This window comes from Ruditapes philippinarum, unplaced genomic scaffold (genome assembly GCF_026571515.1).
Source record: "Ruditapes philippinarum isolate M1 unplaced genomic scaffold, ASM2657151v2 ctg7783_1_1_1_1, whole genome shotgun sequence".
NCBI classification, from domain to species: domain Eukaryota; kingdom Metazoa; phylum Mollusca; class Bivalvia; order Venerida; family Veneridae; genus Ruditapes; species Ruditapes philippinarum.
The window spans coordinates 26,857-48,582 of record NW_026853203.1 but is presented as its reverse complement, the minus strand read 5'-3'; the positions used below and the strand labels follow the sequence as shown (position 1 = coordinate 48,582).

The following is a 21,726-nucleotide window of genomic DNA, read 5'->3' as shown; positions in this document are numbered from 1 at the left end:
TTCAAAATAGATTTGAGGAGGGGTTTCAATATGGCTTATAGCTTCCAGCACAATCAAACTAAAATAAATTTGTATAACTTATAAAGTAAATTAAAAATGATAAATAGTTTAGTAGATCTCATTACATGTTAAATCTCTGGGAGCAAAAATAAGGATGAGACAATGGTCATTAACTTACTGATTCAGACGTAGAGAGTTGGAGTTAAACATGTCCTTCTCTCCACTTAAACTGACTATTTTTTGCATATCAGACAAGATTATCTACTGTTCACATCTGTGAAAACCTGTCTTAGACACCCCCCACCATCCCCCCTCTCGGGTAAATGTTAAGCTTGGCAGAGCCTCATTACTGCCTTTAACAGTTAACCTTGAGCTAGATATTGCGGTCTGTTTGGACAGCCAGAGTAAAATCCTTACAGTATATGTTTTCAAAAATTGACATTATTATTGGTTAGTCATTTAGAATCTAAAATAAGCTGAGAGCTTTCTATAACTACAAGTAATATAGAATATATTTATCAAGAATACAGCTAGGCAAGCAAGACAAAAACAAGAAGTTTCAAGTACTAGTATATATCAACATTATATCATTTGGGACTTTTAATTAACACCATCCCTGAACTAACGATATTGCCAAATGGAATACATAAAATCAGTCACATTTTAATCCTGCAGGGTTTTCATTATTATCTGAGGAAAAAGATGTGCCAACCACAACAACAGATTTCACCAAGGTTCAAGGCTGATACTTTAATCTACAGGCTGAAAATACAACCAATTTTAAAAGCATTTCAACCGATGATATGGATCGCCAATCATTAATATTAAATGAAAACCTTACTATTCTTTTTGCTGAAAAGGAAAATCTATAGATTCTCAGTGTTGCATCTTGGCTGCGCGATGTGCAATTTGCATATAATTTTTGCAGATCACGCATTTTTAATGAAATCAATGCGCACGAAGTTGTGAATCTGACAATCTTTTCAACTTAATTCAGTTAATCTTCATCGTATCTGGAACCCTTCTGCCATGTTTGTTTTCACTCGCAGTAATGACTTAAATACAGACCGGTACAGACCGGAATATCTAGCTCGAGGGTGACTGTTTACGGCCGTAACGAGGCTCTGCCGAGTTTCCGCTAAACAGTTACCAGAGAGCTAGATATTTGCTCGTCTGTAACTGACAGCTGGTGTTTTGGATTCTTTTTTTTCTTGCATATTACAATCAAAATTATTTTCCGAACAGAAATTACGAAAACTGATATTCTCATTACGCACTTTTTTCTTATAAGTAGCGTAAAATGAACGTTACAACTTCATTCAAACGGTTAAGTGACGGGCATCAATAAGAACGCAATTTATTCATAAAGGCGGCGCAGGGCAATGACGTTTATTTAAAGCACGCGACTTGGTCTTACATGGGGGGTGTAAGACAGGGGTTTTCTTTAGCACCGGTTGTAAAACGGTAGATAATCCTGTCTAATATGCAAGAAATGTACTTGATCACATGTAGCAGCCTACCAGGTCATCTGGAGTGTGTATTGACGGTTTGATGTGCGCACTTTACTAGTATTTGTCAATATTTTATTTTTTTCTATTTCCATTGTTGAGCAGACAATAGCTGTCAAAAAATGCCTAAGCCTAAAATAAATGAAGATGTCCCCCACATTTTTTCAAATCCCCAACATTTTTCAGTTGACTGGCAGATAATTCCCCATAATTTTGAAATTCTAGATGCAACACTGATATACATGTAAAGCTCACTAGATACAACCAAACTATCATAACCTTATTTTCGTGTTCCAGTTTTAGGACAGACATTTCATTTTCATGTTCCAGTTTTAGGACAGATATATTATTTTCTAGTTCCAGATTTAGGACAGAGATTTCTGACTCGAGGGCTTGCTGTTTGTTCTGCCATTCATCAACATCATGACTGTATTTGGTTTCCATCTCCCGAAGAGCTGCTTTATTTTCTTCAAACTTCACTTGTAAATCCTAATATATAAACAGTGACATATTTTCTGTTAAAGGGTATAAATCTATATCATATGAAATATTTTCATAAAATTCATCAACAGTAAAATTATATTGGTTCTGTTAAAATATGGTTGATTCCTGAAAAAGTTGTAACATAGAAAGTGTCTGTTATTTAAGACACACGAATAATGTTTGTAAACAGAATAAAATTTTCCGGAACAAGATATTATTTTGATATTTAAGTAGGGTTTTATCCATTTAGCAATGATTTTGTGCATGCGCCATTCACTTTTGAGGCAATAAATTAAACTATCCTTTTTTAAAATCCAAACAATAATTTTTGCATTAGATATATAGCTTAACTGTCATCAAATTTAGCACTGGCACATTCAATGACTGGCTTAATACACTTTAAAACTATAGTATACATTTTATCGAATATAACCAATTTTATCAAATAAAACCACCGAATGTTAAAACTACTAATTTTAAACTATACACAGGGATCAAAATTTCCATTCATATGCCCATATTCATTATCAGAATTTGAGAGACTTTGCAAAAGGATGAGCAGTACAGTGCAGCCTTATAATAGAATTTAGCTGCTACTTCACTTGTCCTGCAGGATAAATGGTTCTAAAAATAATTTAATGATCCCTAAATTTGCCTATAAAGTCAGTATATATACCATTTCTATCAAAGGTTTTGCATAACAATTTTGAAGTGTTTCAAGGTGAACATTATGAAATAAAGATTAAATGATAAGTTATGCGAAGACCTAGGCGCTTTAAATATTTTTTTTCTTTTGGTTTTTAGTCAGAATGACACTCCATTCACCCTTTCAGGGCTTCCCAGGTTGACAGGTAAAGGAAGACCTCAAAATGAATCTCGTTAATAACACAGAGTTACAAAGTAAGTAAATATTTTACCTTTTGGACAACCAGTTTTTTTCTATCTTTTTCATAAGCCTTGACCTGGTTTTCTAGCCTGAAGTTTTCCAGACGTAAGGTCTCAAGCTCATTGGCAAGAACCCTCGGGTGTTGTTTGCGTACATCCTCTGCCGTCAGCCTGGTTTCAGAGTAGAAATTTTAAATTAAAGCTTATAAGTTATATCTAAACCTACATTAATAAGTCAGTGTTATTCATCAAGCAAAAATCTGGCATGAAAAATGAAAAAAAAAATGTAATTTCGAAAAATAAAATCTACACGTTTATGTACAAATACATATTTCAATAGTGTATAATCACAAGTATGTAATTGAGTTAAAATTGTGACACAAATTGTTTTACAGTATTTTTGCTACTGTATTATATATGAGCAGCGTCACAGCAAAACCAACATTATGGGTTTGCGACCAGCATGGATCCAGACCAGCCTGCCCATCCCCGCAGTCTGATCAGGATCCATGCTGTTCGCTTACAAACTCTATAACTAGTAGAGAAACTGATAGCGAACAGCATGGATCCTGATCAGACTGCACGGATGCGCAGACTGGTCTGGATCTCTGCTGGTCGCAAACCCATTATGTTGGTTTTGTTGTGACGCGGCTCATATAAATCTTAGAAATGATAACACAACCTGGTGTATAACGTACAATATTCTACTATTGCATTATGTATTATTCTTTGAAATAGTGACTGACAACTAGTTGTATATTTTATTTAATATTGTATTGTGTATTTGAGGTTATGGCCTTGAACTGTGTTGTAATAACGCGTGACATTAAATATTTTATCATTATTTTCCACTGGCGATTTAGTCAAGCAGCTTAATCTAGTGGTGTTCATTACTTGTCTTTGTGTACAAAAAAAAGCTCATCTGCCAAGAGTCTATATATATTGTCTACAGTTCATTTCTTTATTCATTTTTGTTCATTTTGAAACCCATTGAAATAACAACGGACATCATACATATTTAACAAATGTAAAGATTGCATTTGTGATCTAACTTCTACAATACAAACAGATATCTTATCAAGTATTACTCACTTCATGCCTTTCTTCTTATTCATTTTCAGCGGTGTCATACTGGTTGACGTGCTTGTCATCGGATTTTCTGCCATCTCTGTACCAGCGGTTACCATATCCGGTTGAATCTGTAAACCAAGCTCGCTCCATACTTTCCTCTCCGTATTGGTTCCCATCTCATTCACCTCTGCCTCCAGTGTAAAGGTATATTTGTCTTCAGACGGGCAGGGAACCATGGGTGAACACATTATGGAATGAGTGTCGATCTCATTTTGAACTGAAACATCGTGAACTTGTAGCTGCATTGGTGAACACATGACTGAACACATTTCTACTTCATTCTGTATAGACACATCGTTTCCTTGGAAACGGATAGGAGAACATATCATAGAACGCATTTCAGTTTCATGCTGAATCGATACATCACAATTCTCAAATCTGATTGGTGAACATAAAACAGACTGTGTTTCAACCTCATTTTGAACAGAGAAGTCACAGACTGGCACACTGATTGGAGAACAAGCCACTGAGTTCATAGCTACAGGGGGAAATATATCAATGTTTGTGTCTGAAGCAAAGTCTCTACACATCACTTTTCCGTGTGGTGTTGAATAATTAGACTGCAAAGATTTATTAATACACTCAGCTGTACCTAACTCAATGTCTACATTTGTGTCCTTATTTGTTTGAGTTTCTTCACAACTAGTAACATTTTCACTGTCAAAATTGCAATTCAAAGTATCTTTCTTTGTTTCATGCATGTGATCATTTATGCTACTGTTGCCCTTTTGCTTATCGTAATCGTAACCATTAATATCCCCAGTTTCTTTATTTTGATTATCATTAAAGTTATCATTTGAAGATAATTTTTTTCTACTTTGCGGCATTGGTGAACAAGCCACATCATGCATATGTTTAACCTTATTATTTCCAGAGAATATCTGGACGTGGTGCTCCGTCACTTCTTTCGGAAAAACCCATGTGGCTAAACTTGACGTAGCATCATTGACCCGTTGTCTGAGTGCCAATTTCTCGAGAAATGTTGGCTGAGGTGTCTGAAATTTTAATCCTAGACTCCTGGCTTCCAGAGGTTCAAAACTATTCATTTCTTTCCCATTTACTTTACTATCCGTCTCTGAACAATTATTTAAATTTGGAGTCTGCACATAACTAGCCAGAAGTTCCTCTTCTGATTTTGTTGATTCAGTGAAGCTGGAATCACTGTAATTAGAGTTACCCAGTAAACTGTCCTCATTTACCGACAAATCTCCAAACTGTGACACTAACTCTTGTCTGCCATCTGTCCTAGCCGCCTCGTCAGACATACATTCTAACTGTTCACTCTCAATTTGAACTTCAATTTCAGGTTGTGAACTGATGTCATCACACTGGGTATCAGTCAACATACAGATGTCAGTTAGAGTTGGCTTCAATTCTTCAACACCCAGCTTTTTCTTACTTGAAATGTCTGTTTTCTAAATAAACAGAAATGTCAAATGGATATCAAATTAATTTATTTGTATAAAAAAGATACTAAATTTATCAATGAGTTATAGGAGAAATATAGTCTGAAACTAAATGCAACTTATAACTTCAGTTAATGGACACCTGCATAATTGAGATAACTTTCCCCTTACCACATACAGTAGAGCAAAAATTTTTAAATACTGGGTTCCAATCAATGAATCAAGGCTACCTGTGTATGACAAAAGAAATAGGTTAGTATTTCCACTGGTTGAAATACAACAGATTCAATTACTTTATGGCGACATGGCTAAGTGGGTATCATGTCGGTCCAGTAATCTTATGATCGCTGTCCATGTGGCTTCAAACCCCGTCAGGGGCCAGACGTTGTTTCCTTGAGCAAGAAACTTTACAAATATTGCTCAGTACTGGTTGGTTCCAGGAATGTATTTGAGAGTGTGTCTATAAGCTTTAAGCTTCCTGCATACTCCAACTAAAATAATTTCTGTGTAAATCAAATCTAATTGCTACAATTTCTATAATTATGAAATGAGCTGCGTCACAACAAAACCAACATAATGGGTTTGCAACCAGCATGGATCAAGACCAGCCTGCACATCCGTGCAGTCTGATCAGGATCCATGCTGTTCGCTTACAAACCCTATTACAACTAGAGAAACTGATAACGAACAGCATGGATCCTGATCAGACTGCGCGGATGCGCAGGCTGGTCTGGATCCATGCTGGTCGCAAACGCATTATGTTGGTTTTGTCGTGTCGCAAATGAATTATGTTGGTTTTGTCATGACGCGACTCAAATATGTGTTAACCTCATCATTCAGATCCTGGACACACTGATCAAGAACCTTGGTAACAAATTCTTCCACATTTTCTTCAAATATTTCATCCATTCTGTGAGTTGATGAATAAGAATCTGCACCCTTTCCCATCTAAATAAAAAAAAAAAAATTCTGTTAATTTAATATCGTAACTGTTAATGAGGCCGTATAGGGAGAATATATAAACACACCCTATATCTAAGGGAGGTAATACCAATATTGTGCTACAGTTACATAATGATAAATCATATACTACACGAATCTGGTAATTTGCTTCTTTAAACTTTGAGAATTCTTTTAATTATGATTCAATTCCAATAAAATTTTCAGAAAATGTTACATGTGAAATCCTGATTGCCGACCAGATGTTTTACGCTTGAGCGCATTCACGATTGTAACAGATAAGAATAGGAAACAGTGCTAAATCCAAGCCTGAATTACAGGGTATTTGCAATACATTGTTAAGTATCAGCTGTTTTAATCTTGTTAATAAAATGGAAGTCTGTAGTTATTTAAATTATAATATCTCAATCACATTTACCTTATACTAAATCTAATTTTCCCAAAAAAATATCATACATTTATGGAAAATGTTTACTCAAAATAATAACCACAAAGTTATGTCATTAACCCATTACCCGATATACACACCTTTATTGTTATGATATTTGAATATATTACAAAACTTTTTTAAACACGAGATGGTACAATGGACTATACTCACTCTTGTACTGTCAGTCATCACATTTTCTTTATCAGCTTTCTTTAACAATGATGATGGCTTTAATTTCCTGCTTTGTAAAAGGAAAAGAAAGTGTAACATACTGAGCCAGTCGTAATGTAAAGAGACTTTTCTGTAATTTGTTACAATAAGCATAGATGAGAGGTTATTACTTACAAATAGAGAATAGTAAACTTCACAAGTTTAGAATATATGAGACATACCATGACAAAACCAACATAATGGGTTTGCGACCAGCATGGATCCAGACCAGGATGCGCATCAACGCAGTCTGATCAGGATCCATGCTGTTCGCTATCAGTTTTTCTACTTGATATAGGGTTAGTAAGCGAACAGCATGGATCCTGATCAGACTGCGCAGATGCGCAGGCTGGTTTGGATCCATGCTGGTTGCAAACCCATTATGTTGGTTTTGTCATGGCACGGCTCAATTATATTAATTTTAAACCGGTAGACAGAAGCAAGGGATTGTTCAGCTATGGGTAAATATGATTTGTGCACATTAAATTTTCTATGGAATTGTCCATATCTAGACAGTGGATAATTCTTACATATAAATGTGAACGTTCATGGCTTTAATGATACATAAAAATTCAATAGTCTACTTGACTGAATAACTTTAAAGCAGCTCAATTTCAATTTTCATATCATAATTTTATTACTTTGATACTAAAAACCTTCGGACAAGACATCAAAATTAAAATTCATTACTCAAAGTCAAAAGGTATTAATGATTAAAATCTAAATCATCTCTTTATTACAACTTAGAAATTAATATAGAATTATGCTAAACAAAAGTAAGTTTGTTAAAACCTATGTAAGTTTGTTGGTCGAGGGGTCCCGAATGGTGTACTTGTCTTTATATTCACACTGTCTTTGGGTCTAGCCACCTGTTTAATATCAGTGAGGGGCTTTCTAGGAGTGGATGTACTCATGTTGAAGACTTTAAGGGGCTCTCTTATTAATAGAAGCAGGCAGTGAGAGTACTTTCACAGCATCCTGAAATAACGGCAAATTTACATCATATTCAAAATGTAAAATTATTATATGATTTTTCCAAGTTTAATTCAAATATTCAAATTTATGATGCTTTACACAAGCAATATTTGTTATTAATAAATTGAATTTTCTGGTATGTTGGTAAGAAACTATAGAAATTAAAACATTGTAATGTAAAACAAATAATTACTAAATCATCAGTATATCACTATATGTTACTATAAATTTACAAGGAAAAAAAAAGAGTACCATTATTTTCATTGATACAATGCCAAATTCCAAGGTAATATAACTCACTATTTAAAAATATGAAGTTAATACTTAAAGTTAAAGCTTACACTATCATTTTGTAATGGCAAATTTTCCTTTATGTGCAAATCTTCCATGCTCTGAAACGACAATAATCATTATAATGTTGGTCTCATAAGCAAAAAGTTGACAAAATTCAAGTAAAAGAGAGTAGGTTGAGAGGAGGTTGTGACAAATGTCTAAATTGAGATTTAAGAAATAATATATCCCAAACTGTGATCAGGTGATTTTATCGGATTTTATAATGGGTAAAAATGACAACCGTATTGCGAGTTGATTTTATGAAGGGTCAAACAAGTGCATTTCAGAATGTACACGGGTCAAGACCCGAGTCTCGGGTCAAACAAATCAGATTCTAAATGTTAGTTTTCCTGAATTTTGATGTAAAATAAATTTTGATGTAGATTTGAATCTAAATAAATTACATCCTCTATGTGTGCATAAAAACAGTTGTGTGGGGGGTAGGAGCTCCAATAAGCATGTGCTAATACTGTTTTAGATGTGTGCTAATATTGTTGATCTTCCAGAAACCGCTAAACTAGACGTGTTCCAATTTTATGTCGCGCTTGTACGAAAATTAATGGTACGAAACCAGGATGTAGAGAGAATCAAAACAAAGCATGTTTGTCTAGCATTATTTTAATAAATGTAACTTCTTTACCTAAATGTTTTATTACCAAAAACATTGAAAATCGAAAGTAAGATAAGTTCTGGCAAATGATACCTACTGATCCATGTTATTTACCAAATTTCCATACTTTAAACAGGGAGCGAATTTACAGCTTTTTCATTGGTCAAAAATATTTTGACATTACAATGCCGGAATTTAACGGAAAGAGTCTTTTTTTCACGGAAGGTACGCCGCATCTTTATTACATCTCCCGCGTCAGACACCTGCTGTTGAAAGTACCTGGAAAATGGAAAATCCCCTGAAAATTATTAAAATTAAAGAAAGTGCTATTCGTTTTTGTTATCTTGTCTATGTGAAGGTTTCTTGATAAGTTTAGGGTCTATATTTATTTTTTTTTATTTATTTATACATATACTGGAAAAAACCAAAATCTTGACCAAAGTTAGTTAGATTAGTTTTTTTTGCTTTTGTTTTTTTTAGGGGGGAAAGGGTTGTATTTTTATTTCTATGGACCCCATTGGAAATAAGCTTTAAGCTAAATGGGATATCCATAGTTGCATAGTACCTTTTATTATTTTTTATGACAAAAGTGTGCTCTTTAATTTATGCTGTTTTATATATATATGATTTATATGTTATCTCTTAACTGTATGATTTTATTATTTGTATCATGTACTATGTTCCTTACAGCAAGCAGTAACAAAATGTATAGCTCGTCTTCAACTTCAGTTGAGTTGCATACTTCACAAAATTTTTCATCAGACTTGATTTTTTATACCTCCCGATCTCTATTTGTAATTTGTGAGAACTTATCCTTAACTTTGTAAAACAAGCTCTAATATTTTTATCTTTGATTAATGCTAAATAAGGTTCCCTACAAAAAATTGTTTTAAACAGTGCATAAGTACGTAGTTTTCCATCATTATCTACCACATTTTTCAAATTTATCCATAAATCATATTTTAAAAGTACTCAACAGTTGTTTCCGTACAACAACATATGGATTCTTATCACATTGTTGACTTTCATGTATTTTAAAATGTTGTAGTATCAAGCATGCATTGGATAATCAACTGGTTTTTTTTGTTTGTTTGTTGTTTTTTTGGGGGGTGTTTGGGGTTTTTCTGCATATAGTAAATAATTAAGGGGAATGGCACCAAGCATAACTGGATCATCTTCATAACAAAAGCAGGATGTTAAATCATTGATAACCAATTAAAATAGGTTTGGACTCAGGTTATCGTCTTGTCTTAAACTTTTCTTAATTAGGGCCCGTAGCTAGGATACTGTACTTTTTAAAAATCTTGTTGTTATTTGTCTGACCTTTTGTACTGTTGGACCAAATACATACCTAGTGGGACCCAAATGATGACCGTAGATTGTGTCCTGTTTGCTAGGAAAGCCTTAATTCGTGTATTTGTTCCCCCTCGTGTATATATTTGTTCCCTCTCTCACACAGTATATAATATATAGTGTTAAATTTTGGTAAGGAGTCGCGGATTTGATACCAGTTATAGGCGCACGAAAAGTCTAGGTCCATAAAGTCATGTTGTTTCCCTTTGTTGAGGTCAGACACCAGCTATTCTGTCAAACGTTTAGTTGAGTTTCGTAGAGTTGTTGGTATTGGTAGTTTCCAATCCGGATCACGGCAGTAAGCCACATTGAATTCAATAGAGCAAAGTTCAACCACCGCATCGTTCCTGGGCAGGCTGTCAAAGATGTTTAAGCTGAGGGTCTTATAAAGTCTTATAGGCAGTTTCTCTGACCATTTTTATTTGGGTTCTACGGTCTTCCGTTCTTGATGTTTAGTATAGGTATCTCACACCGGTCATATAGACTGCGCTGTCTTTGGCATTCCATTCAAGTGTAGTACCTGCATCTGCAACATGAGTTTAACACTGTTTCAAGAGATGATAATGTTGACTGTGTGAACATGTTTATTGATCCCTACAACGGTCTCAGTGAGTCTGTAGACATTCCACCAAAAGTTCCGCTAGTGTGCCAAAAACTGACACAGTTGATGCCTTTGAGGGCAATGTTTGTGTTCCAACTTATCCTGAACCACAGACATAGATTGTGGAAAATAATGCTGACTTTGGGCCACTCTCCATATCCATTTTAGAAGGTTAACCTACTAAGATCAACAACACACACACACACGCACGCACGCGTACACACACACGCACGCACCAACACACACACGCGCAAGCCTGTTCCCGGTCTATTCTACAAGAAACAGCTTATATCGAAGGTGAAGTCAGAGGCTAGCCATCATATCTTCCATTCAGCACTTGACATAGTAAAGACAGTTATGAGTGAAAAAGGTCAGTGTCCAAACATCACCAAAACAAAACGTTCTTAAGAGAACAGCCGATCGCCAACGTGAGAAAATGAGAACAAGAATTCTATAAACTTGTACTTTGAAGTTGACTATGAGTCTCTTGGCGCTAATGACTTCATCGTGGGTGATCTTTGAGTTGATGATCAACGACATATGATGTTTGCAACACCAAAGCAACTTGATCTAAGTACAACACACCACTATATAAACGTTGGTTTATGGACGGTACATTTAAGCATACTTTTTGCCAAGCATATTTTCTTTATCTTGAAGACATGACAATTTATTATGTGTTGACTGTTGAAAAACCTTTTGTACTTTATCGCAAGCACAAGTACCTGTTACTTTTGATGAATGTAAGATTTATTGCTTGCTTATTTAATTCAGAGTGTATGATTTCTTGCGAGCACGGGAGGTAGACGCGTTAACCTCCTGGTATTTATATTTTTAGAGTAAAATTCAGATATACTACTTTTAGGAAATATCATAACATTTTAATTCTAATATTCATACAAATAAACAAATTTTGCTTGAACTTAAACATAAAGCTGTAAATATGCTTTAAACTGATCGTTTTGAATTGGTAATAAATTGTAGAAGCGCAATTCAGGGGCGGTCAACTGATGTCAAGTCATGGCTTTATACGTTCCGATGAAGTCAAGCAGCAATTACCTCTACACTTCGTATTCCTGACTCCTGAGCCGACGTAGAAGAAATATTACATCGACGTCCTTCAAAAGACACGTGTTATCCTGAGCAAACACATTTCTCTAGAGGGATTTGTGCTAGATTTTGAAGCCGGTAAGTTTACTAGAACTGGTCCATCTACTAATACGTACTATACTAATCTACTAATGCCATGTGGCAGCTGTAAAAAGTTGCCCCTTACTTCTTTTCAGTGTTGTTATATTTTTCTGGTCCATCGGGATCATTGATGCCAGCAGTATTATTAAGTGTTGAGAATTGAGTACCGCTCAGCCGGTGCTAGGGGGCGTGAGGGATGTTGCACTTATTCATTATCCCTCATGTACAGACTCAATCAAACCGAGTCTGCAATTCTTATGTAATTTTATTGTGATTAATGCTTTTGAGGGATCGCTTTGTTTCCAGATTATTTTCAAGTCAGCTGAATGGGACGAATGTTTGCAATCGTTGTTTTTTTAAAAATTATTTGGTCCCTGTTATAAGAAAACAGGTCAAGGAGGCTGAGCTTGATTTCGGCGAATATTAGATCATGGAATAGGTCGGTTGCAGAGAAAGAAATACCGGGTTGTTGAGGTATGTATTCAAAAGGACTGGGAACGATATGTCAATGCTTATACTGACAATGTGTTTCCTTTTCTAGTTACTCTTAGTTGTATATGTATGTATCTATTTAAGACTTAATGAGGGTCCATACGCCCTTTCAGGCACTTAGAGTGCGGACCTCGGACATGTCACCATTCATGTTCTTAAATATTATTAACAACCAAAAGGTGGCCAATAAATTTTTAATTCAGTAATTCACTGAATGATACTATGTATGTATGCAAGTCGATTTTTGTGATGATACTATATTGATGCACGGAAGGCCAATGACCCATTCTATGCATCATGGGGAAAAATAAGGTGTTGCTGCCAAAATAAATGGTAACATCTTCCAAATGAGCTTGACTGACTGATAAGATTATGCAACTTAGATTTTCTTCATAGGGGAATAGTATACACATTAAACTTGAAGGGGGCTGGATTGGGGCAATCGGGGCAATCATCTTATAAGAACTTATATATCTGCAGTCTTATTATATGGATTAGATCTTATAATCCCACCATATGTATATATTACAGTTAGAACTTTTTCAAAAGAAACTACTTAAACAAATATTATCGCTCCCGATCCTGTCCCATTTTTACTGTCAGGTTTTCTACCAGTCGAGGAACAATTACACATAAAGAATCTTGAATTTCTTCAATAATATCTGTCATCAGATAGAAAATAATGTCGATAAAAAACTTGCTAGAAGACAATTAATAGTTAAAAGTATCAATAGCTCCAGTTGGTTCATTGAAGCTATTTTTGAAATACGAACTTGGCCACATCAACCGCAACCTTGGTCATCCTACAAAACAAAGTGTATGGACAAAAAACAGTATTCGAAATTGTCTCTTCCCAGTTTAAAGAGAAAGTAAAATTTGTATGAATCATTGCAATTCATAAATATATAATATACTCCTGGAAAAGTGCATACGAATATTACAACAAAAGGGAACTCTGTTCGTGAAATAAATATATACATGTACGTCCTATCAAGTTTTTGCTACTTACATCACCATATATATACTATAAAAAATAATAGAGCAGCATTTAATCAAAATACAGTGAATCCAATGTGTCAGCTATGCAATAGAGAATCAGAAGATATCGAGCATTTTCTATTTAACTGTGAAATCCTTGAACTCCAGCGTAAAAGTACTGTCTGAAATTATAGAAGAGTACACAATATTAACTGGAAAGAACTTTAATGATCTTTCTTCAAAACAACAAATTGGAATTATTCTAGACGTCACACATAACTATCCCGAGTATGAAGCCAGAAAATCTACATAAACTTGAATATCATTGCCGACGTAGTTGGGCTTTCTTTAGGAATTCTTATTTTCTCTATCTTACCTACCTTCTTCTTTCAGCAAGATACAAGTCTTTAATGTTGCTCAAGCCTAAGAAGACAAGGAGCAGTAACGGAGCAATCAACAAGGTGGAGCAACATACATGAGTATATTATTACAGTATCAGTGTACATAGATTTTATATGATATATCTACTGTATTGGAGACACTGTGGATATAAGTGCAGCTGTACATAGGTAGCTAGTGATATTCGGCGGAGGATTATTAGTTACACTCTGTTAACTACGGTAGACAGACGTTTCACTATTGAGACGGTTCACACCAAGACGGTTCACACCAAGACGTTTCACTCCCAAATGGGAGTGAAACGTCTTCAAGACGTTTCACTCCCTTTTTATACCAAAATTATTTTGATACTTATGATATACTAAAATAGACCTAAAATATTGAATTGAATTGAACTAAAATAGACCTTAAATTTAATAAAAATAAATTAAATGGGGATTTCACTTTTTTGTCAATGACTTAAAACTCAGTACTTTAAGTTCTATCATTTCATTTCACTTAAAGAAAAAATATTTTTGATTAAAATAACACAATAATAAAATTAACTATTTGATTTATTGTAAACATGGACTCGATAGGCAATTTTAATTTAAAGCATAACAATCTTGTGACAACAATTAACTTTGAGTAACATGTTTCTTTGTTGTTAATTTTGAGATACAAAATTGTTAAATTATTTAATGCTAGTATAGTGCTTTTGCGATATATGTCAAAAATTTTAATGGCCATTGAAATCAGAAATATCTTTAAATTAAATTAGAAGTATTAATTGGGACTTTTTCAATACTTGTCATGTATAATCATATTTTTGTGACTAAAATTAATTATTATATAAACAAAACTTATGGAAAAGTTTCTGTTTAAATTGGCTGTTGTCAAAAAATTATTTTAATGGTCCAATAAACCACTGATTAGTAAATTGTTGATGCTTAATTGCAGTGTTTATACAACTGATTTAATAGTGGTGTCAAACTGTTAGTTGATTGTCTGTGTTTGTACAACTAATTAGGTGATGAGATAACACCACAATTACTAAAGTTTGTAAAATGGCTTCTGTTTAATAAATTGATAAAGAAAATAATTTTAAAAAAATAATATTTTATAAACATGTTTCGCATTTTATTGTTTAAGACTTACAAAAAAATCATTATATTGTCAATATTTTTAATGTATTGATATTTTTTTATTATAATTACCTCTAGTAGTGATTTCAATATTTAAACTGATTTTTATAATATGTCTTTGTTGTTCTTTCTATGTTATTCTAATTTTTTTTAATCTACTATAAATAGAATTTTCTCATGTTGTTACACTTATAATAAAAGTGATATTTATTTACACCTCTTATCACTCAACCCATAATTAAATGAGTAATCTTCTAATAATTTGTATAAACAATACTTTTGAAATCAACAAAATGAAACATTAAATTGAATTTCATTTTTACACTGTTTGATATTAATGAAATTAAAATTTGTTAATTTTTCTGGTAAACATCTCTAAAAATTGGGAGTGAAACGTCCATACAATTGACAAAATGGGAGTGAAACGTCTAGGTGTGAACCGTCTTGGGAGTGAAACGTCTCAATAGTGAAACGTCTTGGGAGTGAAACGTCTGACATTCGTTAACTACACAGTGGTTCGCCTACATAGGCGGTTATGATTAACAACAACATCAACATGATTTAAAATGTAACAATAACCTTGAAATATAATCAATTTTCTTTTTCTTTTCTTTTTTATTGTTAGTCTACTAAAAATTCAAAAACATACTTAGAATTATTACGGAACACATTTAATATGCACAGTTCTTTCCTTTTCCATTCCGGGAAATAAGATACATTTCACTCTTAATTACCAACGTCACGTGATCACAACATTGAGACAAAATGGAGGCAACATTTCGGAGAACGATGACTTCGGTCACAGATACTCTGTTTCCCGTGTCAAAATCAGCTAAAGACCCTCAAAAACATCAAATTTTAAAAGCAGGTCAACGATTTCATTAATTTTATTTTCTGTCAATGTTAATGTTGTCCATGTTATGCTGCAGTTCTTTTTGTGCATGTTCGGTCTTGTGTTTTGAAAAAATTCGCACCATGGATAATTCGTAACAAATGAAGAAAGAAACAATAAATGATGAACTTATTCAAAGATGATATACTTTATTTTATTGAACAAACAAAGTTTTATGATAAGAAATATAAAAATGACATTAATGAACAAATGGCCCTGTGTCAAGAAATAATATGAAATTAGGCGACAAAGCCTATGAAATTATGAATCCGGGTCAGCTCAGCCCCAAAACGTACTTGGCCCCCAAGTTAGCTCGGCCCTATTCCAACTCTGCATGTGTCAACTCGGCCCACTTTTCATTTATTTGCGAGTCAAGATATTAAACCGATTGAGTATCTCACTGTATTTCTGACTCACTCGTGGTAGGTTTAACTGTAAATTTAAATACCTTCAGTGTCAAACAATGTGTTGAAATATATATTGTTACAAGCTATTATTATCAATTAGTGTGTATGTTAAGGATACTGATTAATTAGATGATAATTATGATTGACTCATTCATTCAAATTTGATACCACCTTCAATTAATTAGAAGCTTATGATATTAAGTAAACACGTTTTTTGTTTCTTTTTTTTTAATATTACTTTACAAACAAAATGCATCTAAGGAAACACATTTTTATTAGATCTATATTAATTTTATTGAATATGCAAGACAAATAAATAACAATTTCTTTCTAAATGTACTTTATTTCGGCAGAAGTACAATTATATGATAATAAGATATTTCTTATTATTCATTTTTTTATTTATTTTTTTATTTATATATTTTAGGAACATAGCACATGATACAAAATATAAAATCATACAGTTAAGAAATAACTTAACAACATGCAAAGCAAAGTTAATACGTTATATACATTTTTGTAGAGTGGGCCGAGTTGACCCGTGCAGAGTTGACCCATGCCGAGTTGGTATAGGGAGTTGACTCTTTTCCTGAAATTATGGGGAAGTTGGTTAAGAAATCATTCATTTTTTCTGTTTTAAATGTGTCATTCAGTATTTCATGCACGGCTTCTGGATCTGTTTTCACTCTGATTACTCAACAATTATTATTAATCCGAAAAGTTGCTATTGTTCGTTATTGAAATACCCTGCCTATTATCATTGAGTTACATTAAAAAAGGCAATGTTTAAGTCAATGATTAAAGGCAATAACATTTTGGTCAGTCTGCCATGTTAATACGTGGTGAAATGTTTGCCAATTGTTCATATAACCACAAGAAGTAAATAAATCTTGTACATGTATAATGTAATCTGGAAAAAATCTGCAAAGAATAGTCATAAAATGTTTATTTTTGTTAAATTGCAGGAAACGACTATGTGACAAATCTTCCATTACAAATGGCTATTTATTTCAATGCCTTCTTTTCTCCTTTCTGGATAATAGTTACGCTGGTTGGATTTGAAGTCAAGGTAAACCTGCTTTGTTCTATCAAAGTTTCAAACAAGATTCAAGTTTTCTAACAGTACATGTATTTCTACTATTATTGTAAAGAAGCTAATGAACAATACGAGGGTTGTCCCAATATTCTGTGACAAGATTGTTTAAAAGCTAAATAAAATAGGTACGAATTTGATATTTTAATATGTTATAAATCCATATAATTAAAACGTTTTCAGAAACTTACATAGGAAAATATCAACAAACAACAAAAATATGCCGTAAATACCATGGCAACTGTATGAATCGCGGCGCACGTCAAACGTCAAAGACGGCGTTAAATCTATATAAGGCGCCTTTCTCAAATACTCTCAATGGCTTTCAACGCAATAATGGTGCAGCTTTACCAATAAATCGTCAATTACGGACTTAAATCATGTGGTTGTTAATGTCTGTGGAATGTTTGGATAGCATACATTAGTTTTTGCTATACGCAAACTTCCAGTCTCGTTGCACCTGTTTTTAGATGTAGGAAATAGGGGACGGAGATCGATCTTCCTATTCGTGTTTTCCTTATTTTCACTTTTTGTAGTGGAGAACTCTAGATCCGTTCATGCCTTTAGTAAACAAATGCTCAGGATATGTTGCTAAACTGTTCTATTTGGTATATTTTTTGAAAATCTTAATATGTTTCATCTCGAAATAGTCACGAAACCTGAGTGACCTATTCACTGTGCCGCAAATTCTTTCAACGTCGCCATTTTAATTTTCCTATTTTTTATGAGATATTTTCATACATCCGTTACTTGGTGCGTTTCTTAAGTTATTTAACTAAAATTTTCTGAGATGATGTAAACATAGCAGCAGAGGAAGTCAACGTGACATTGTGCAGACCCATCATCAGATATTTGAAATATACATAATTAATTTTAGCCTATTCATAACAAAATGCAAATTATTTGACGTGCGCCGGCAACCCAAACCAATGTCGTTAATACTGAAAATTTCTAAGTAACTAGAGTAAATTTTTTATAAATGATTTGTTGTAATGTTAAATAATAAACTTAATGGTTATGTGTGTGAATTATTATCTAATGGCGTTAAAAATTAACCATGATAAAATTTGTCACAGACTTTTGGGACAACCCTCGTACTTGTAGGACTTCAAAAAAGTATTTATAGTCATTCTCATTTTTGTGCAACTTATACATACAAATTTTTTTTTATCACATAAACTGTGACAAAGGAGTGTTATAAAGCCATTTAATAAAATTTTTATTACACTAGTGTAATAACACTTTGATGTGATGTCATTTGCGCTATATACACATGTATAATCATAGTGTTAAAGCGCGCTAATGTTAGTGTAATGTTAGCCATTTCTGTTGTTGCATTTTATGATTATTATAATTATTATTATTGTACATACATGAATTTAATACAAAAGATATCCTCTCCAATGTTGTTGTTTAAAATCGTATCAGTTCATTATCATATTGCAAATTCTGACAAAATATTAACAAAGAGTCGTTTTAATTCTATCATATTTAGCATTTCAATCATCTGAACAATACTGATCAAATTGCTAATTATTTAAAATGTTCTTGTGTCACGTGTCTTTTTCTCCCCGTTTAAAAAAATGTAAAATAATTGAGTTTTTATATTTTCATGTGTCCTCGTCATTTTTACAGTACGAGTACCTGTCAATCTTGTATAAAATCACGCTGATAGCTGTTTATGTTACCTACACAATAATTGAAGTTGTTAGACTGTATGTTGGATACATTGGAAACTTAATGGAGAGGGTAAGCATACATTCATATTACAGTGTTTTATATAGGAGAAACTTTAAATTATATATATTTATGGATGATTCAGCATTAAACAGATGGTTTTAGGACTGGTCTATATTCATTTGTAGTTCAAGTTGAGATATTGTTCAATGTTACTTTATATATATGGGTCATTTTTTCTCTAAAAATGTTACTTTATATATGAGCCACTTCTTCTCTAAAGTGAGCTAGTTTGCAGAAGGTCAACAGTTCTACTTGTTACCTGTAATGCTCCAGTATATTTGTTACCTGTAATGCATCAGTAAATATGTTACCTGTAATGCTCTGGACAGTAAATTTGATACCTGTAATGCTCCAGTAAATTTGTTACCTGTAATGCTCCAGTAAATTTGTTACCTGTAATGCTCCAGTAAATATGTTACCTGTAATGCTCCAGTAAATTTGTTACCTGTAATGCTCCAGTAAATTTGTTACCTGTAATGCACCAGTAAATTTGTTACCTGTAATGCTCCAGTAAATTTGTTACCTGTAATGCTCCAGTAAATTTGTTACCTGTAATGCACCAGTAAATTTGTTACCTGTAATGCTCCAGTAAATTTGTTACCTGTAATGCCCTCCCAGTAAAATGTACCTGCTATGCAGCAGTAAATTTGTTACCTGTAATGGCTCCAGTAAATATGTTGACCTGTATTGCACCAGTAAATTTGTTACCTGTTATGCTCCAGTAAATTTGTTACCTGTAATGCACCAGTAAATATGTTACCTGTAAAGCACAAGTAAATTTGTTACCTGTAATGCTCCAGTAAATTTGTTACCTGTAATGCTCCAGTAAATTTGTTACCTGTAATGCTCCAGTAAATTTGTTACCTGTAATGTTTACAATGCTCCAGTAAATTGTTACCCTGTAATGCTCCAGTAAATTTGTTACCTGTAATGCTCCAGGTAAATATAAATTTGTTACCTGTAATGTCCAGTAAATTTGTTACCCCTGTAATGCTCCAGTAAATATGTTACTGTAATGCACCAGTAAATTTTGTTACTGTTAATGCTCCAGTAAATGCTCCAGTAAATATATGTTACCTGTTACCTGTAATGCTCCAGTAAATTTGTTACCTGTAATGCTCCAGTAAATATTGTTACCTGTAATGCTCAGTAAATTTGTTACCTGTAATGCTCCAGTAAATTTGTTACCTGTAATGCTGCTCCAGTAAATTTGTTACCTGTAATGCTCCAGTAAATTTGTTACCTGTAATGCTCCAGTAAATATGTTACCTGTAATGCTCCAGTAAATTTGTTTACCTGTAATGCACCAGTAAATTTTGTTACCTGTAATGCTTCCAGTAAATTTGTTACCTGTAATGCTCCAGTAAATTTGTTACCTGTAATGCTCCAGTAATTTGTTACCTGTAATGCTCCAGTAAATTTGTTACCTGTAATGCTCCAGTTTAAATTTGTTACCTGTAATGGTACCAGTAAATTTGTTACCTGTAATGCACCAGTAAATATGTTACCTGTAATGCTCCAGTAAATTTGTTACCTGTAATGCTCCCAGTAAATTTGTTACTGTAATGCACCAGTAAAATTTGTTACCTGTAAGTGTACAGTAAATTTGTTACCTGTAATGCTCCAGTAAATTTGTTACCTGTAATGCTCCAGTAAATTTGTTACCTGTAATGCACCAGTAAATTTGTTACCTGTAATGCTCCAGTAAATTTGTTACCTGTAATGCACCAGTAAATTTGTTACCTGTAATGCTCCCAGTAAATTTATTACCCATAATACTCCAGTAATGTTACCTGTAATGCACCAGTAAATTTGTTACCTGTAATGCATCCAGTAAATTTGTTACACTGTAATGCACAGTAAATTTGGTTACCTGTAATGCAGCAGTAAATTTGTTACCTGTAATGCTCCAGTAAATTTGTTACCTGTAATGTCCAGTAAATTTGTTACCTGTAATGCTCCAGTGCTTACCTGTAATGCTCCAGTAAATTTGTACCCTGTAATGCACCAGTAAATGTTACCTGTATGCTCCAGTAAATTTGTTACCTGTAATGCTCCAGTAAATTTGTTACCTGTTAATGCTCCAGTAAATTGTTACCTGTAATGCTCCAGTAAATAATGTTACCTGTAATGCTCCAGTAAATATGTTACCTGCAATGTTATGTTACCAAATATGAGATAAATTTTGCTGTGAGTGTTAAGATTTTCATTTGTTGACATCTTTCAAGTATACATATCACTGTTATTTTGTATACACATTTTGTTCCATTTTTATGTAAATTCCTTTGTTTGCAGGTACCAGAGTTGGCTGGTTTCTGGCTGTTGACCTTGCTGATACAGTTTCCTCTGATCCTACTGGTTCTCTTCAATGAGGATGCGAAAATTCTTCCATTTGAAAGAGCTGTGAACATCATAGAGGCATTGTTTGTACTGTTTGAAATCATATGTGGATATATTGCTATTCGAATCATGGTAAATTATCAAGTGACCAAATTCCATTTAAGAATTTTTTACCACCTTTAACA

At 33.4% G+C, this 21,726-nt stretch overlaps 2 protein-coding genes and 1 long non-coding RNA gene across 3 annotated transcripts; 1 reads left to right on the top strand and 2 right to left on the bottom strand.

Moving 5' to 3' along the window:
* Positions 1–1,796: 1,796 nt before the first annotated feature.
* On the bottom strand, positions 1,797–7,073 carry LOC132736086 (golgin subfamily B member 1-like; the record flags this gene model as incomplete). Its single annotated transcript, XM_060723160.1, is given in 5 exon segments — positions 1,797–1,997; positions 2,909–3,047; positions 3,969–5,422; positions 6,242–6,361; positions 6,975–7,073. Coding segments are annotated over 5 exon segments (2,013 nt in total), but the record flags the coding sequence as incomplete, so codon positions are not given.
* Positions 7,074–7,811: 738 nt separating this feature from the next.
* On the bottom strand, positions 7,812–9,288 carry LOC132736085 (uncharacterized). Its single transcript, XR_009626542.1, has 3 exons — positions 9,029–9,288; positions 8,330–8,380; positions 7,812–7,991 (listed from the first exon to the last, which is right to left on the bottom strand). It is a non-coding gene; the product is annotated as an uncharacterized LOC132736085 (long non-coding RNA).
* A 6,500-nt stretch (positions 9,289–15,788) lies between these two features.
* LOC132736081 (transmembrane protein 17-like) lies at positions 15,789–21,726 on the top strand. Its single transcript, XM_060723149.1, has 4 exons — positions 15,789–15,937; positions 17,334–17,437; positions 19,097–19,210; positions 21,497–21,726. The coding sequence occupies exons 1-4, from the start codon at positions 15,835–15,837 to the stop codon at positions 21,722–21,724; spliced, it is 549 nt and encodes a 182-aa protein (XP_060579132.1). The 5' UTR covers positions 15,789–15,834; the 3' UTR covers positions 21,725–21,726.

Coding starts and splice junctions, on each gene's coding strand:
- LOC132736081 (XM_060723149.1), top strand. CDS start 15,835: ATGGAGGCAACATTTCGGAGAACGATGACTTCGGTCACAGATACTCTG. Junction 15,938..17,333: donor ACATCAAATTTTAAAAGCAG/GTCAACGATTTC, acceptor GTTAAATTGCAG/GAAACGACTATGTGACAAAT. Junction 17,438..19,096: donor TGGTTGGATTTGAAGTCAAG/GTAAACCTGCTT, acceptor TCATTTTTACAG/TACGAGTACCTGTCAATCTT.